Consider the following 14,444-nt stretch of genomic DNA (forward strand, 5'->3'; position numbering starts at 1 on the left):
CCACCTTCCCGAGTCTGAAGACCTCACCCCCAAAATGTGGACATGACAGCCCCCCACCTCATAGGCCTGTCCACGTAGACAGCTGACCTCAGGACAGCTGAGCACAGGGCCACCACGGCTGCCACCACTGACCAATGCTGCCCAACGCCCAGCCATGCCTCTCAGGGACAAACAGACAACAAGGCAGGCGCCCTGGACAGGAGGCCTGAGTTTGCTGGAGAGCAGGGGCTGGACCGGCCCGCCAGCCCCCACCAGGGCCCCGGGCTCCCCCTCTACAGCATGGGTATGGAGCTGCCGCCGGTGGACGGTCAGTGTGGGGTCTTCTCCATCCCACTCCTCAATCAGACACGCGTGCTAGGGGTGCAGGGCTGCACTCGCCCCGGCCGGGCCCTGCCCTCGGGAAGCCTCAGAAACAAGAGAAGGTGAGGCAGGCGGCCAGCACGTCCCGAGCACGCGCTGGCCAACGCCTGCTCTCCCAGGACGGCCCTGAGCCTCCGTGTACCCACAAGGAAACGGCAAGGCAAGTAAGGCAGGGGCCAGCCGACCTGACAGCGGGGCTTGGACACAGGCAGCTCGGCACGGAGTCCGAAACTGCGCCCAGTGCCCTGCAGTCTCCGCCATGTGGGAACAGCGGCCGTAGGTTTCCGGAAGAACACGGCTTTGGAGCTGATCCCACAGGCAGACGAAGAGGGGAGAGGAGCAGGCGTCCCAGGCGGAGGAGGCACAGGGCCAGCCAGGCCCACAGATGCCAGAAGGCTTTGGACAAGGCGGCATCGCAGCACCTGGGCTGTCACTGCCTGACCTCTGCCCGGGGCGAGTGCGGACACTTAAGCTAAATTGGTCAATTATGGGATACTTAGATCCCTCCGGGGGCTGCCCGGCCTCCCTGGTTGGAGGAGGCAGCACCAGGAAACCTGTTGAATCAGTAACCTCATTACAGCCCCGCGGCCCGGGTGTGGCCGGCTCTGAACTCCTCAGGGCTTATCCAGGGCCCACGGAGCGTTTACACACACAGCCTGGCCCCAGCCCAATTCACTCTCCCCTCCCTCCCCTCAGCACTGCATGCTCCAGACTCAGTACAGCGGCTGCCACTCTACAGAGACCAGTCACCACCAGCCCTGTGCCCAGGGCAGTCAGGGAAACTAAGGCACAGCTGGAAACCACTGTTGCTTCAAGGAGTCCAGAGAGGTGCAGGGAAGCCAGGGCCAGGCTCGGGTCAGCCCAGAAACCGAGCGAGGGCTCCCCTTTGCATGCCGGGCCCCAGATGACAGGACTCGAGACTACGTGCTTCAGGAACTCAGAGCCAAGGGCCAGTAGAGGACCCCAAGGGCCTGCCTACATCCCATCCCCCAGCCCCAAGGCCAGTTCCCACCATAGCCCTCGGGTCCCTGCCCTGACCCTAGCAGGCTCAGCTGCTCTGCCCTCCATGGACAGCCTGTCCCCCCAATTTCATCCTGTGCTCTGGGTCTGGCATGTCCTTCCCAGGCCTGGGCCAGCACTCTCTTGGCTGCCGGCCCATTGCAACACTTTTCCCAGAGACCCCAGGCCCCCTCACTCGTGCCCCTAGCACACAGGCCCTGGGACGTCTCCATCAACATGTGGGGGAGACACATGGGGTAGAGAGCACCTCCCTAGGGACAGGCCAAGGGCCCAAGGGCCAGGAAGAGAGCTGGGGCTCAGGGGTGAGGGGAGTCCTCTCTCAGCCCCATGCTCAGGGGTGGTGGGCATCTGCTGCCCAGCCACGCTGCCCAGTCTGATCCCCAAGAAAGCCACTAGGAGTCCCCCATCCCCAGCTCTGGCTGCTGTGCTGAGGGCAAGGGGAAACAGGCCACTCACAGGGGCCCCCACTGTCAGGCTCCAAGCCCACCTAGGACCTGCCTCCTTTCAGCGCCGGCCTGCCTCCCGCCCACCTTCTGCACAGAGCTGGAGGCCCAACCCAACCATCTATACCACCCTGCCCACGGCCACCCCAGACCCCGGACCCCCACACACCTGACCTAGTGCCAGGGCCCCGCCTAGAAACTGGGTCTGTCCGCACGTTGACACCTCTCCCAGCTCTTGCCACATGGGCCTCTGGGCCTTTGTGCACCCAGTTACCCTCCCCCACCACCTGTGGCAACCCTGTCTCCTTCAGAGCCCACACCAGAAGCAGCTACAACAGGAGGCCTTCCCCAGCCGCCCACTCGTCACACGTATCTCCGCAGGACGGCAGGAGCAGGCCAGCCCCTGGCAGGTGTGCCCTTGGCACCTGTGGAGTGAATCCAGCCAGCAGACCTGGGTCCTTCTAAGGAAGAGGCTGTCAAGACTGTTAGGAAGGCTGGGCGTGTACATGTGTGTCCGTGTGTAGATACATGCATGTTCATGTGTGTTCATGTGCACTCATGCATGCATGTCCGTGCGTCCCACATGTACATGTACATGTTCGTGTGTGCTGCGTACATGTGTGCATGGGTGGACATGCATCCGTGTGCGCATGCATTTCTGTGTGTGCACGTGTGTTGCGGGTGGAGACTACAGAGGTGACCAAGGCCCCACCCTGCCCTGGGGACCCAGTGTGGCCATCCTTGCCCAGCCCCCCTCCACCAGGTTCCCCAGGAATGTGCTGCCAGAAGCTCTGCCCTGACAGGGAGAGCAGGTGCGAGCCGGCCCAGGCACCGGGGTCCTCAGGCTGTGCCTCTGGCTGCTGTCCCAACCCGGGCGTCCCGCCCGCTAACAACCCCAACCCTGCCCCACCTGCAGCCCAGGACAACGCTGGGTAAGGATCGAGGGTGTCCAGTCCCCAGAAGGCCATCAGTGGGTGAAAGGGAGAGAGCGGGCGGAGCGAAGCTCCATCCACCTACCAAATCCCACAGAATAAAACGCTCGCTCCCGCAAGGGCCTGAGACCCACAACGCGGCCCCCAGGAGGCCAGGCCGGGGCGCAAACCCAGACCCCAGCAGGCGAGCGGCTTCAGAAGATGCTACCTCAGGATGAGGAGGCCTGGGGGAGCGGTGCCCCCACACCAGGGATGGGTCTGCTCAGCGGGTGCTCAGGCCCCCCCAGACTGGGAAGTCACTTTGTTGAGAAAACGCAGGCAGAGCCACGCAAAGACACTGCACCAGCATCACGGCTGTGACAGGCCTCACCCAGGGCTCCGTTTCCCCATCTGCTCACAGGGGCCATCTCTGCGAAACCTCCACGCATCCCAGGTGTATAGCAGGTGCCCCATGGATGGAGCCATCGGCATCCTTGAAGGGGCAGTGCAGGGCCCTGAACAAGCTGGGAGACACTTAGAAAAACAGGACAGGCCGGAACCACGGAGATCCATCTAGATGAGGTGACAAGGAAATCAGGCCCTGAGCGGTGACCTTGTTCACTCACTCCGCTCACACCGGGCGCGGGGACACACGGACACAGAGACATGGGGACACAGAATCATAAGGGCATGGAGTCATGGGGATATGGGACACAGATTCATAGGGACACAGACGCACAGGGTCACGGGGACACGTGAAAAACAGCAGCGGGCAGAGCTGCAGGTAGCTCTGGCTGCAGAGGTGAGCACAGTGCAGCCAGAGACGCTGAGAGTGAGTGTGAGCACGTGTGCGTGTGCACACAGCCAGGCCCAGCCCGGGCATGTGTGCATCCCGCTCTCCCTGCACGGCCTAGGCCAATGTGATGTGGCTGCTTTCTGCTCCATTTCACGTGCGTTCAGCTGCTGAGCTAGACAATCGCTTTGTAACTCTAGGGTGCAATTTCCCTGTCTGGGAGGCGCCGGGGCACAACTCAAGACAGCTCGTGCAGGCTCGGCGGGTGTGCAAGTGAGTCCCGGGCCCCATCCCCTCCTGCAGGCCTCGAGGAGTCCGTGTAGCGGGGTCCCAGCAGGGCGAGGGCGCCCAGACCAGGGGAGGATGCAGGCGGCCCTCTTTTCCTGAATCTGCTCGAGCACTTGATGGCACCAGCCATCACCTCTGCGATGGAGTCATGTTTTGGTCCCACACTCAGACCTGGGCCACACCCTGAACCAGGCAAGAGGCAGAGATAGACACGCCCCTACAACAAACCCGCTGCCCAATACGTGCGTCCATTTTGCAGATGGAGAGCTGAGGCTGAGAGGCTGAGGGGCAGGCCACACACAGGCAGCAAGCATGGAGGACCAGACCACCAGCCCAGCAACAGGACACAGCCCTGGGGCAGGAAGGTACAGCTCCCGGGATCCTCCCAGGGATGGCCATGTCATTCCAGAAAAAGTGGGTGGGGGGAGCAAGTGACAAAGGGACCTGAATAGAAGGGAAAAGAAGAGAGTGCAGCTTTTAAAATGTAAATGTTGTAGACAGGGGAGAGCAGAGGAGGGAAGGGATGAGCCCTCTCACTGACCCTTCCTAGCATCCCTGAAATCGACCTGCTCTGCCTCGGTAAGGTCTGGAAGGTGATTCCCAGATGGACACTAGCCCCACCAGCCACAGTCCAGACAGCCAGGCTCCTGAGGACCCAAACCCCTGGCCCTACCAATGGCCAGTTCCCGTGGAAATAAACCAATTAATGAGCCGCCTCAAGGCCCTGGCCACAAAAGGCAACTGCACACGACAAACTTGGAGTCGGTACAGAAGGAAGGAGGGCAGGTCTTGGCTTGTGAAGCCTCGACACCATGACGGTGGCCCAGCCTGAGCCAGTTCAGTGGCCTCTGCTCTGTGCCCCACGGAGAGCAGCTGAGCCGGGCCCAGCAGTTGGGACGGAGCACTCTTCTCCTAAAGGGCGGGCCTTGCTCACCACTCTCGAGGCCACAGCCCTGGAGCATGCCAGCTGTGGAAAGAGCCCACACAACGCAAAAACATGAAACTCCACAGGCGGCTTCCAGTGGCTCTGGGCAGGCTTTCAAGTCTTTCTCTCTCTCACACACTCACACACACACACACACACACACACACACACCTGTCCCACCTCACTCACCCCAGGGCCCCTCCCCTGGTGCCAGAGCCCCAGGAGTGCACACTCAGCCCCAACCAGATAGGGCCCACCCGCGAGCACCCATTCTATGCCCACACAGTAATTCTACAACTACCCCCACCTCCAGGCCTTCTTTCCCAGGAGAAGAAACAAAGACCACAAACAGAAAGCATCCCAGAACCACAAAGGGGGCCAAGGGAGAGCAGGCAGAGGGCCTCCCGGAGGAGGTGCCGCTGCCCTCGGCCCTGAAGGACAAGTACAGCTGGAAGAGCTGGTGGAGCTGGGAGCAGGGCTGCTCGCTCAACTTGCCTAATCCTGGCTCAGAGCCACCCAGCCCTCCCTCCTTGGCCTGTCCTGGGGGCCCCCAGCTCGTCCCACCCATGTTGTGCAGAGGGAATCAGGGCTGCACAGTGGGCCCAGACACGACAGCCAGCCCCGGGCAAAGAGGCAGGTTGGCAAGGCCACAGCCACGGTCAGGCCACACGTGAGGGCTGTTTTTCTCACCCTGACACTTCCCCGTACACAAACAGAGCCCCCTCCGGAGTTTACCAAAACAAACGCCCCAACAGTGGGCAGTGCCCAGGAGACAGAACTGCCTGGGCAGGCATACTCCAGCCCGGCCTCCCAGCCCGGACTCTAGCCCGGCCTCCCCAGAGTCATGTGACCCTGTTATTTCGAGAGGCCCTGGAACATGCTCTATTTTGGGTCCCGAAGGCTCTGATTTTACCAGAAGCCCCTCACCAGGGTTCCAAGACCTCCCAGGTCCCAAAGAGCCCCCTCAGGGGGTGGCCAGTAGGCCTATCATTCTGCTACTGGCCACCCACCCCTCCCCGGGCAAACGGGCCACTAGCTGCCAAGGAGGTGGGGGGGGTCTGGTACAGTCTGAGACCTGTGGACTCCTTTTGCAGGCTCAGCTGTCTAGTCTCACTGGCCAGGCTGATGGCAGCACAGGCTTTGCCCCCTAAAGGGTGCGTGGGCTCTGGGCAGCAAGGGCAGGAAGCAAGGGCTGCCTCAGGCGAGTGACTCGGCCTTCAGATCTGCCCCTGGAACTCATCCCTGCCCTCACTGGGGGGCTCAGAAGGCAGCAGCTGGAGGCTCTGGGCGGGTGAGGGAGAGGTCCCAGGCCCACCAAGCCCCGTGGCACTGGGCACTGGGAGGAAGCAGCCCTCTCTGTCCGAGGCCCCAAAAGGGGCCAGACAGCTACAAGGGACGGTACAGCCTTCTCAGCAGCTCCAGCTCTGGCCTGGACTGCCAGCAGGGCCCTGGACAAGCAGGGCCTTCTGACACTCACCCCCCACGGGGGATCAGGCTGTGTTGACAAAAGAGCTTAGGCAAGTAGCCGCTTAAATGGACCTTCAACTCCACTGGACTTCAGAGCTGGTCACAAGCTTAGAAAAAGAAAATGTAATGAGAGCCCAGGCCTCTCTGCTCAGGCCTGGGACTTGTGGACTGCCTGGGAGGCCACTCGTGTTGGGGAGAAGCCCCCAGCCTCCTTGCAGTAGAGGGGTGCACCCATCCAGGTTCCTGCAGCAGTGGCTGAGAAGCACCTCTCCTTTCAGGGAGACTCTGGCACAGCCACCCTGGGTCCTGGGCCCCCCATGTGCCAACTCCCAGGATGTCAGGGACAGGAGTCTGTCCTGCTCCCAGTGCCCAGCAGGGAGAGGTAGGAGGGAGGACCTGACAGAGCTGAGCATTCTCGTTCCAGAAGAGATCCTATGGGAGAGCCCAGTTTTATGTGTGTGAGCACATGCACGCACAAGTGTGCAAAGCTTTAAAAGGGAAAGGGAGCTGTCGGCCCACACAGGAGCCTGCCAGCCCCATACGAGGCCCGACAGCAGTAAGTCACAAACAACTCAGGTTTCTTCCCTGCTCCACACGGTCCGGCACCACAGACTGGTGGGCTGAATTCCAAACCCACCACTTTGCAGCCTGGGGCCTCAGCCTTTCCTAGTCAGTTTTCTTATCTGCAAAATGGCATGAGTGCCCACTCCTGGGGCTTTGGGAGAACCAAGCGCCTGCCAAGGTCCTCATCATATAGTCAGGGAGGGAGTCTTAGATTTGACAAACTTGGAACCTTACCCCAGGCACCCTGCAGCACACCCTCTGTGAGTGCCTGGTGCTCATTCCCTGGCCCTGACATCTGGGGGGCACCAGCTCCCAATCTCACCAAGGTCCCTGCAGCCCTGCTGGGTTCTGACCAACCGGGTAGCCAACATGCACCCCAGGCTTCGGGGGCAGGGGTGGGGGGGGAGACTGGCCGTTGGGGTTTCATTCAGTATCAGCTGTTTTGATTTCCATTCAGGACAAATCCTTCACCCAGCCTGACAGCCTGGCTGCCGTCCCCACCACCAAATTAATATCCTTGCCGGTGCTCATTTATAAAGTCTCCCCACACCCTCCCCCTTGCCTGCCTCTCACTGGCTCCCAAACCCTAGGGAGGGCATCGGCTGGGGGAGCCTGGCCATGCCCCCTCCTCCTTCTCGGTGGGTCCTGGCCTGGAGTTGGAGTGCAGTCTAAGGCAAGAAAGACACGGGGCAGGATGGCAGGGGGGGGGGGGGACAGGAAAACTGACCCTCCGTGCCTCTGGGGCGTCCTCCCCCAAGTGTAGGGCCAGCGCCACAGAACGACCCGCAGAACAGCCCGAGTGCGCCAGAGTGAAGGCCCCCAATTCTGGGATGGGGCCTTCTTGGGTTTGACGTTCCCGGTCATCTGGCCCCTTGGTGGCCCAGCCCACCGCGCCTGGACTGCTCTGGGGGAGGAGGGGTCCCGTGTGCTCCAGCCGGCGGCCTTCTGGACTCGGCGGCCCGGGCGGCGGCGCGGAGGCCGTCCCGATGCCAGGGCGGCCGGAGGCTACGAGCGCACAAGTTGCTCCGCCCGCCCGGCCCGGTCCCTGCGCGGCCGGCTGGAGCCGGGCGCCGGGGCCGCGGGGCGCTGCCAGGCCATGGGGCAGAAACCCCCAGTCCCAGCCGACCTGCCGCCCCTCTGGCCCCGCCGCGGCCCGCTGCCCTCCTGCTCCGCGACCCAGTCGGCGGCCGGGCGCGGGCCGGGGGCGCCCGCCGCCCTCGCCCCCTCCCAGCCAGGCGCGCGCGGGGAAAAGTTGCCCGGCCCCCGCCCCGGGCACAGCGCCCCAACTCCGCGGAGGCCGGGCGGGGGACGCCCCGCGCACTCCAGGAACGCGCCCCTGCCCGCCGCCCCGCCGGCCCGCGAGCACTCACCGAGCGGCAGGAAATGTTTGGTGTCCATGTCGGCGGCGGCTCGGCGAGCGCGGCGGCCCCCGGCGCGGCCGGCCGAGCCCGGGCGGCGGGAGCCGGCGGCGGCGGGGCGGCGGCGGCGCGCGGAGGCCGCGGCGCGGCGAGTTGTTGCAAAAGTCGCCCAACAATGTAAACTACTTGTGCTGCGCGCCGCCGCCGCGCGCCCGCGCCCGCGCCCCCGCTGCGCGCGCCCGCGCCCCGCTCCGACCGCTGCGGCGCCGGCGGGGGGGCGGCGGGGGGCCCGCGACGGGCGCGGACTCGGCGCAGCGCCGCCGCCCCACCCGGCGCTCCCGCCCCTCCCGCAGCTCGCGCGCGCGGCCGGCCCCGCCCCCCCGCGCGCGCCCGCGGCCGGCCCGCCCGCCCGCCGAGTTGTGAGCGAGCCAGCGCCGTGCAAACTTGCAAGTTTGCCTCCGCCAGGGGTTCCCGGGAGCCGCGCGGGGGCGGCGGGGCGGGGGCGGGGCGCGGGCGGGAGCAGAATTCCCTCCCCGGCCTGCCAAAAAGAAGAAAAAGCCACCCGGGCGGTGGAAGAGACCGGCGCTGGCAGCCCGACGCCGCCGGGCCATTGTCTGCGCGGCCACACAAAGCGGCCGGCCGCGCCGACTCCGGCCCCGCACTGCCCGCGGCCGATAGTAGGGAAACTGAGGCCGGGGTTGCCAAGCCATGACGCGGGAGCACGGGCTTGGCTCCTCCGCGAGGCGTCAGTTTTCTGGGGCCCACCCCCCAGGCAGTCCCCTGCTTCATGCCTGGTGGGGAGCATAGGCCGAGGGCACCTTAGCCCCACCCCCACTGACGGACCCACGGCCCGCCAGGAATGGCGAGGGGGGGGTGCTCACGCTTCCGCTGTAAGGCTGACCCCCACTTCGGGACCCCTCTTTAAAGGCACCAGGCTGGGGAGGAGCTGCTGAGAGTTGGGCACTGACTTTGTGGCCGGTGGCTATTTTTATGCCTTGGGTAGTTCTTTGCCTTGACTTTCATATTCAGGATTTGTTTGTATAAAAACGAAAGGAAGCCGCCTGCCCTGGACAGCTTGGGCGGCTGGAGTTGGGGTTGGGTGTGAGTTACTTGCGTGGGGCCAAGCACGAGGCACACGGTGCTCCCCTGCGCAGGGCTGGCCCAGGGCAGGCGCCTCCCCTCACCACCCACCGTGAGCTTGCTGCCTTCTAGACCCACCTTCCCTGCGCAGCAGACCCATGCTCGGTGGGGGAGTGGGGGCCGGGGCAGAGGGCCTCACCTAAGGCACACAGGCTGCACGCGCTGGTCCTAGGGCCACGGGCGGGCTGATGGAAAGGGAGTTGATGAATGAGGCAAGGTGGCCCCCACGACTGCCCAGAGACAGCCACAGCCCTCCACCAGAGAGGGAGTCCTGCCTGGCGCACCACTGCCCCCTATGTAACCACGGGTAAGGCTTGCTTCCTCTCTGCTTCACTTTCCCCTCTGTGAAATGGAGTAACAGGATCCACTTCGCGCCTCCCACTGGACAGTCGAGCTGGATCCCACAAGAGCCACTGACCTGTCCTCGGGGGAGGTACTCATTCCACTTGGGGTAGGAGCACCTGGGCGTTCTGTGGGGGCTAGCACTCGTGGGGGAGCCTTCCCCCAACACAACCACAGGCCACGGCCCAGACTTGTCCTGCCCTGGTTTCTGCTTGATCCGTGCTCCCTGGGCCCCCTGCCCACCTGCCCCCCACACACACACACACAAACCTTGTCCTGCCCCCACCCTTCCCCCTCTGCCCTAGCCTGTTTAACTATGGCCCTCGTCCACTGTCATCACAACAAACCCACTCCCCACCCCCCAAGGCACACTCACCCACTTCTAACACTGACTTCCCTCTGCCAGGGCTGGGGGCCGGCAAGCATCCCCAGAAAGGGCTGAGAAGGAGCAGACCCAGGCACTGACACATGTGGGGCATGTGCCATATGCCAGCCCCAGTTCTCAGTCCTGTGTCCATCGCCCCTGGTGTGCCCTTGGCCATGGAACAAACAGTGGCCCCTCCTCCCAGCCTGCACCAGACTGGTCCATTTGCTAGAGAAGAAGAGGCCATGTGCCCTTTCCATGTGGGGACCCCACTGGGTGCAAGTAACCAGGAGGAGAAGCCCCTCCAGGACCATGGCGCCCTGTCCTTTGCTTGTCACCCTAATAACCTGTGGGCAGCAAGCACCACTAACCCACCTAACTGGGAAGACAGTGAGGCTGGCAGAGGTGACATGATGGTATGTCACACAGCATTGAGGATGAAGCCAGCATTTGAACCCAGAGTCCATCCTCGGAACCTCTCAGCCACCAAGGGTGTGAGCTAGTGACCAGCAGTGCAGGGCTGCTTTCTGCTACCTCCTTTGTCAGCCCATTCACGTTCCGCACTGGGTCTCAAGACAGACAGGTGAGGAGAGAGGAAAACATGAATGATCCCGGTTTTCCAAAGCCAGGGATCATTCATTCATTCAACAAACAACTGCTGAGTCTGTGCTCAGGCTGGGTACTCAGGTGGAAGTGTGGTCCCAGATAGACAGGTATGGGCCAGATCCCAGCTGTGCCTCTCACCAGCTGTGTGGCCCAGCGGGTCACTTTCTTCCCTGTGCCTCAGTTTCCTCATCTGTAAAGTACGGAGAGCCATACTTTCCTCACTGAGTCACTGAGATGACTAAATGAGATAACAGAGTCTGGAAGGGAGTAGGAGTTCAGTAAATGTTAGTTACTACGATTATTACTATTATTATGACATGATGGATTTGGCTTTCTGGGAGTACCCCGCCCCCCGCCTTGCCCAGAGGGCAGATGAGACAGGCCCACGAGGAACTGTCATTGAAGCAGAGAGTGATGGGCAGACAGGAAGTGTTATGGATGGTAAGGGGAGGGCAAGGCCACGTCCAGCCAGGGGATGTAGGTAGCTTCCGGGCATGGCTGGTTCTTGAGTTGGATTTTGAAGGCAGGAGGTTTCTGTCAGGTAGAGGCAAGGGTGAGGGCAGAAAGGCAGGCATGAGCAGTGGCCTGGAGGTGGGAGGCACCCAGCACGGTGAGGGAACAGCGAGAGGCCCGCTCAGCGAGCAGGTTGGAACACGCCAGGTGCTTGTGGGAAAGCTGGTCCTCCTGGAGGCCTCCGAGGCTGGGCTCAAGCCTCTGAAGTCACCTCCGACAGTGGGCAGCCTGGCACCCTGGGCTCCCTGCCCCTCCCCCACCGCACCCTTGCCACAGAAAACTTGAGACCTTTTGGAACTGTTGGCGTCTGGAGATAGGGAGCCCCACATAGACAAATTTCCACTTGGGCTCCCCACCCCAGGGAAGGCACAAGGGCTCAGGGTTGCCAAGGGTGCAAGAGGGGCCCTCTGTTCCTGAGACCTGAGAAGGCATCACCCAGCCCCTGCCTCTCCCCTGGAGACCACGTGGACAGTAGAACGAACATGGGGCCCAGAGCCATAGAGACCTGGCTGAAATCCAGCCTCAGTGCCTACAGCTCTCAGCCTGGCCTCTCTCACCTGTGGGGGTGGCAGGGCACAGGGGTGCTTGGGGAGCGGGGCAGGCCTGCTGGGAGTCAGAAGGGGAGCTGGCTGCAGGAGTGGCACACATACATACACACACACACACACACACACACACACGCACACACACACACAGGCTCCTGGATGGAAAATGTGCGTACTGCTCATTACGGCTATTTTTCACTCTCCCCTCAAGCAGGGGCTCTTTGGTGCAAACGATCCCACACGACACCACCCGGGACAGTGGCGGCTGGTTTGGAGTGGCCAGGTCCAAGCTAACCATGGAAAAAAACACCCCCAGCCTTCCTGCCATGCGCTTCTGCAGCCAAAAATATTTTTATAGTAATATCCATCTATTTACAACCTGGGATCTGAGAGGGTTTTGTTTTTTGTTTGGGGCTTTTTTTTCCCCCTGAAGGATGCTTTTTAAGGTACTTGGGCTTATTCCGCATGCCTGTCTCCACTCAGTCTTGTAAACAGTCTCTGGAATCGCTGGTGAATAATATTTTTAAAGGCTGGTGTCTGCCGGCCTGAGGCTCCTGGGGCTGGCATCTGGGCAGATGTTCCCAGCAGCCTCTGCAACACCCAGGCGCACCTCAGCAGCTACTGGTTCCCTGCCCCCAAAGAGGGTCCATGTGACCCTGAGCTGGTGACCAGCAAACCTCACAGAGGTTTGGGGCTCTTGTCCCCAACAAGCGTGGCAGGGACTTAAGTGCTCTCAGCCTAATCTCATGGGCAGGTGGCCTGTCTGTGTCCCTAAGCACACTGGCTCAGCGGTCACTTTCTCACCACGACTGTGGCTCCTTTGGGAGTGATACTTTCTGATGACGATGATGGGCTGGGAGGTGGGGATGAAGCTCAGAGAGCAAGGGCTCACCTGAGATCACACAGGAAGACTGGAAGGAGTGACCCCAAGTCATGTCCTGTCCCTCCATCGGTCTGGGGGAACATGGGAAAGGCGCTGGGCCACACTTGGCCTCCAGGCTGTTCTGCTTAGTAGAGACAAAGAGGAAGGATGGCAGGGAAGGGGGAGGGGAAGAGGGGAAGTAGGAGAAAGGTCAGGTACCATGTGAATCAGCGGCTCTGAAGGCAGGCAGCTTACCTCCCTCAGGAGGTGAGAGCCCAGTTCCCAAACTCCACGGAGCTGCTGGTGGTTTGGGCAGACCAATCAGGTGAGCCTGGCCTAAGGGGATCGGGCTGGTTTGTGGAGAAGGACCGGGACTGCAGGGCAGCTCCAGGCAAAAGCCTGTGGGTTCCCTCCAGGGACCTCTAAAGAGATGTTTCTGCCAAACTCCAAGGCCACCTGGAAAAAGTCACAGATGTCTGGGTGGGGCTGGAAGGACCGGCAGCCCTCGAGGCTAGAAAGTGCCAGGGTGGTCCTGGGAGTTCCGAGTCAGGAGGGGTGGGCATGTTGTCCCCAAGGGGCTTCTTGGTGCCAGGTATGCCATGCACTACCAGGGACCGTCTCCTCTAACGCCACCCCAGCCTTGCAGACTCCTGTTTCCCCATTTCACAGATGGAGACACCGAGGCTGAGAGGAGCAGTGACTGGCTCCAGCACCGACATCACCGCAGCAGAGGTTCACAGTCAGAACCCGCAGGGCAGCTCGGGACGACCACCAGCCTTGGACTCCCGCCTTCAGTGAACTGCTCCACCTCCCTGCTTCTCAGGGTGTATGGGGGGTCAGCTGGGCAGGAGGTGCCAGGTAAGACCAGAGTCCAGAGAGAAGGGACAGGCAGCAGACTTGAAAAACTGGGTACCAGGAGGGGTATGCCATAGCCTGGCTCAGCCACCAAGTTTCATTTGGCCCTCTCTGAACCTCAGTCTCTTCTTCTATAAGATGGGAGAAGAGAGCCAGCTAACCGTGGAGCCATTTTGGCACAGAATAAGAATATATCAACAGGGAGATCGATGTTACCGCCTCACTGCAGCTGAGGAGGAAGGCTACGGCCGAGAATGCTCGCCTGGTGTGAGACTCCCAGGCTAGGCCTGGTTCTGAACATGGCACGCCCCTTCCTGGCCCCTCTCCACCAGGCCCTTCTCCAGACACCACCCATCAAGCAAGAAGAGAATGTGTTTTATCGGGGGCATTTATTATCGACAATTGCTCCATCCATCTCCCTCTATACACATACATATACGTAAGAGGGGATAAATATGCAGGGAGAGCCACCGTGCCCAGTCTCACTGATGGAGTCACTTGCCCCCATAAAGATAACGGGAAATGATTCATAATATTTATTTGACAGACATGATATGAACCGTAATAGCCTGTTGGGATTAAAAATATCCGTACGTCTCTGTCATCCACCAATGTGGTTTAAATATTATATATGTGGCCACTGCGGCGATGGGGAGATGGGAGCGGTTATTGATAGCGGCCATAAAGCGAGTCGTTTGCACTGAAGGATGGGAGAAGTAACCGAGGACTTTGCCTAATGCTGCTCAATGCTTGCGTCAAAAGAAACCGTGCTTAAAATTGTGGCTTCCCCATCCGCAGCCTGCCAGCAAGCGGGGCGCAGACTGCCCAGGACACACTATTCTGCAGCCCTCGCGTCTGAGGAGGGCCTGGCCTGGCTCTGGGTTGCAGCTCCGGGCCCCACGAAGCTGCCATCCCCACAGAGGAGGTCCCGGAAGGCCCAGGCCCCACCCTGCGTGGCTGGAGACCCCTGACCATCAGCCTGTGCCCAGCCTCCCTCCACCCGGGGTAGAGCAGAGTGCCTTGCCCGCCCGCCCACCTGTCCCTGTCCAGTCACTCCCACTGCCCTCCAGATAAAGTCCAAACTCCTA

General features: G+C 61.7%; 1 protein-coding gene and 1 long non-coding RNA gene across 2 annotated transcripts in view; one reads left to right on the forward strand and one right to left on the reverse strand.

Annotated features, from left to right (window-relative positions):
- RXRA (retinoid X receptor alpha) overlaps nt 1-8,301 on the reverse strand; it is a 98,087-nt gene extending 89,786 nt beyond the window's left edge. The window contains exon 1 of the mRNA XM_074331328.2: nt 8,142-8,301. Coding sequence (XP_074187429.1) covers nt 8,142-8,169 — 28 coding nt within the window. The 5' untranslated portion in view covers nt 8,170-8,301. The remainder of the gene's footprint in view (nt 1-8,141) is intronic.
- A 1,128-nt stretch (nt 8,302-9,429) lies between these two features.
- LOC141571209 (uncharacterized) lies at nt 9,430-14,137 on the forward strand. The gene is made up of 3 exons (XR_012496000.2): nt 9,430-9,576; nt 13,171-13,359; nt 13,495-14,137. It is a non-coding gene; the product is annotated as an uncharacterized LOC141571209 (long non-coding RNA).
- The last annotated feature ends 307 nt before the right edge of the window (nt 14,138-14,444 follow it).

Source organism: Rhinolophus sinicus, chromosome 16 (assembly GCF_057876585.1).
Source record: "Rhinolophus sinicus isolate RSI-liver-muscle chromosome 16, RSI-T2T, whole genome shotgun sequence".
NCBI lineage: Eukaryota > Metazoa > Chordata > Mammalia > Chiroptera > Rhinolophidae > Rhinolophus > Rhinolophus sinicus.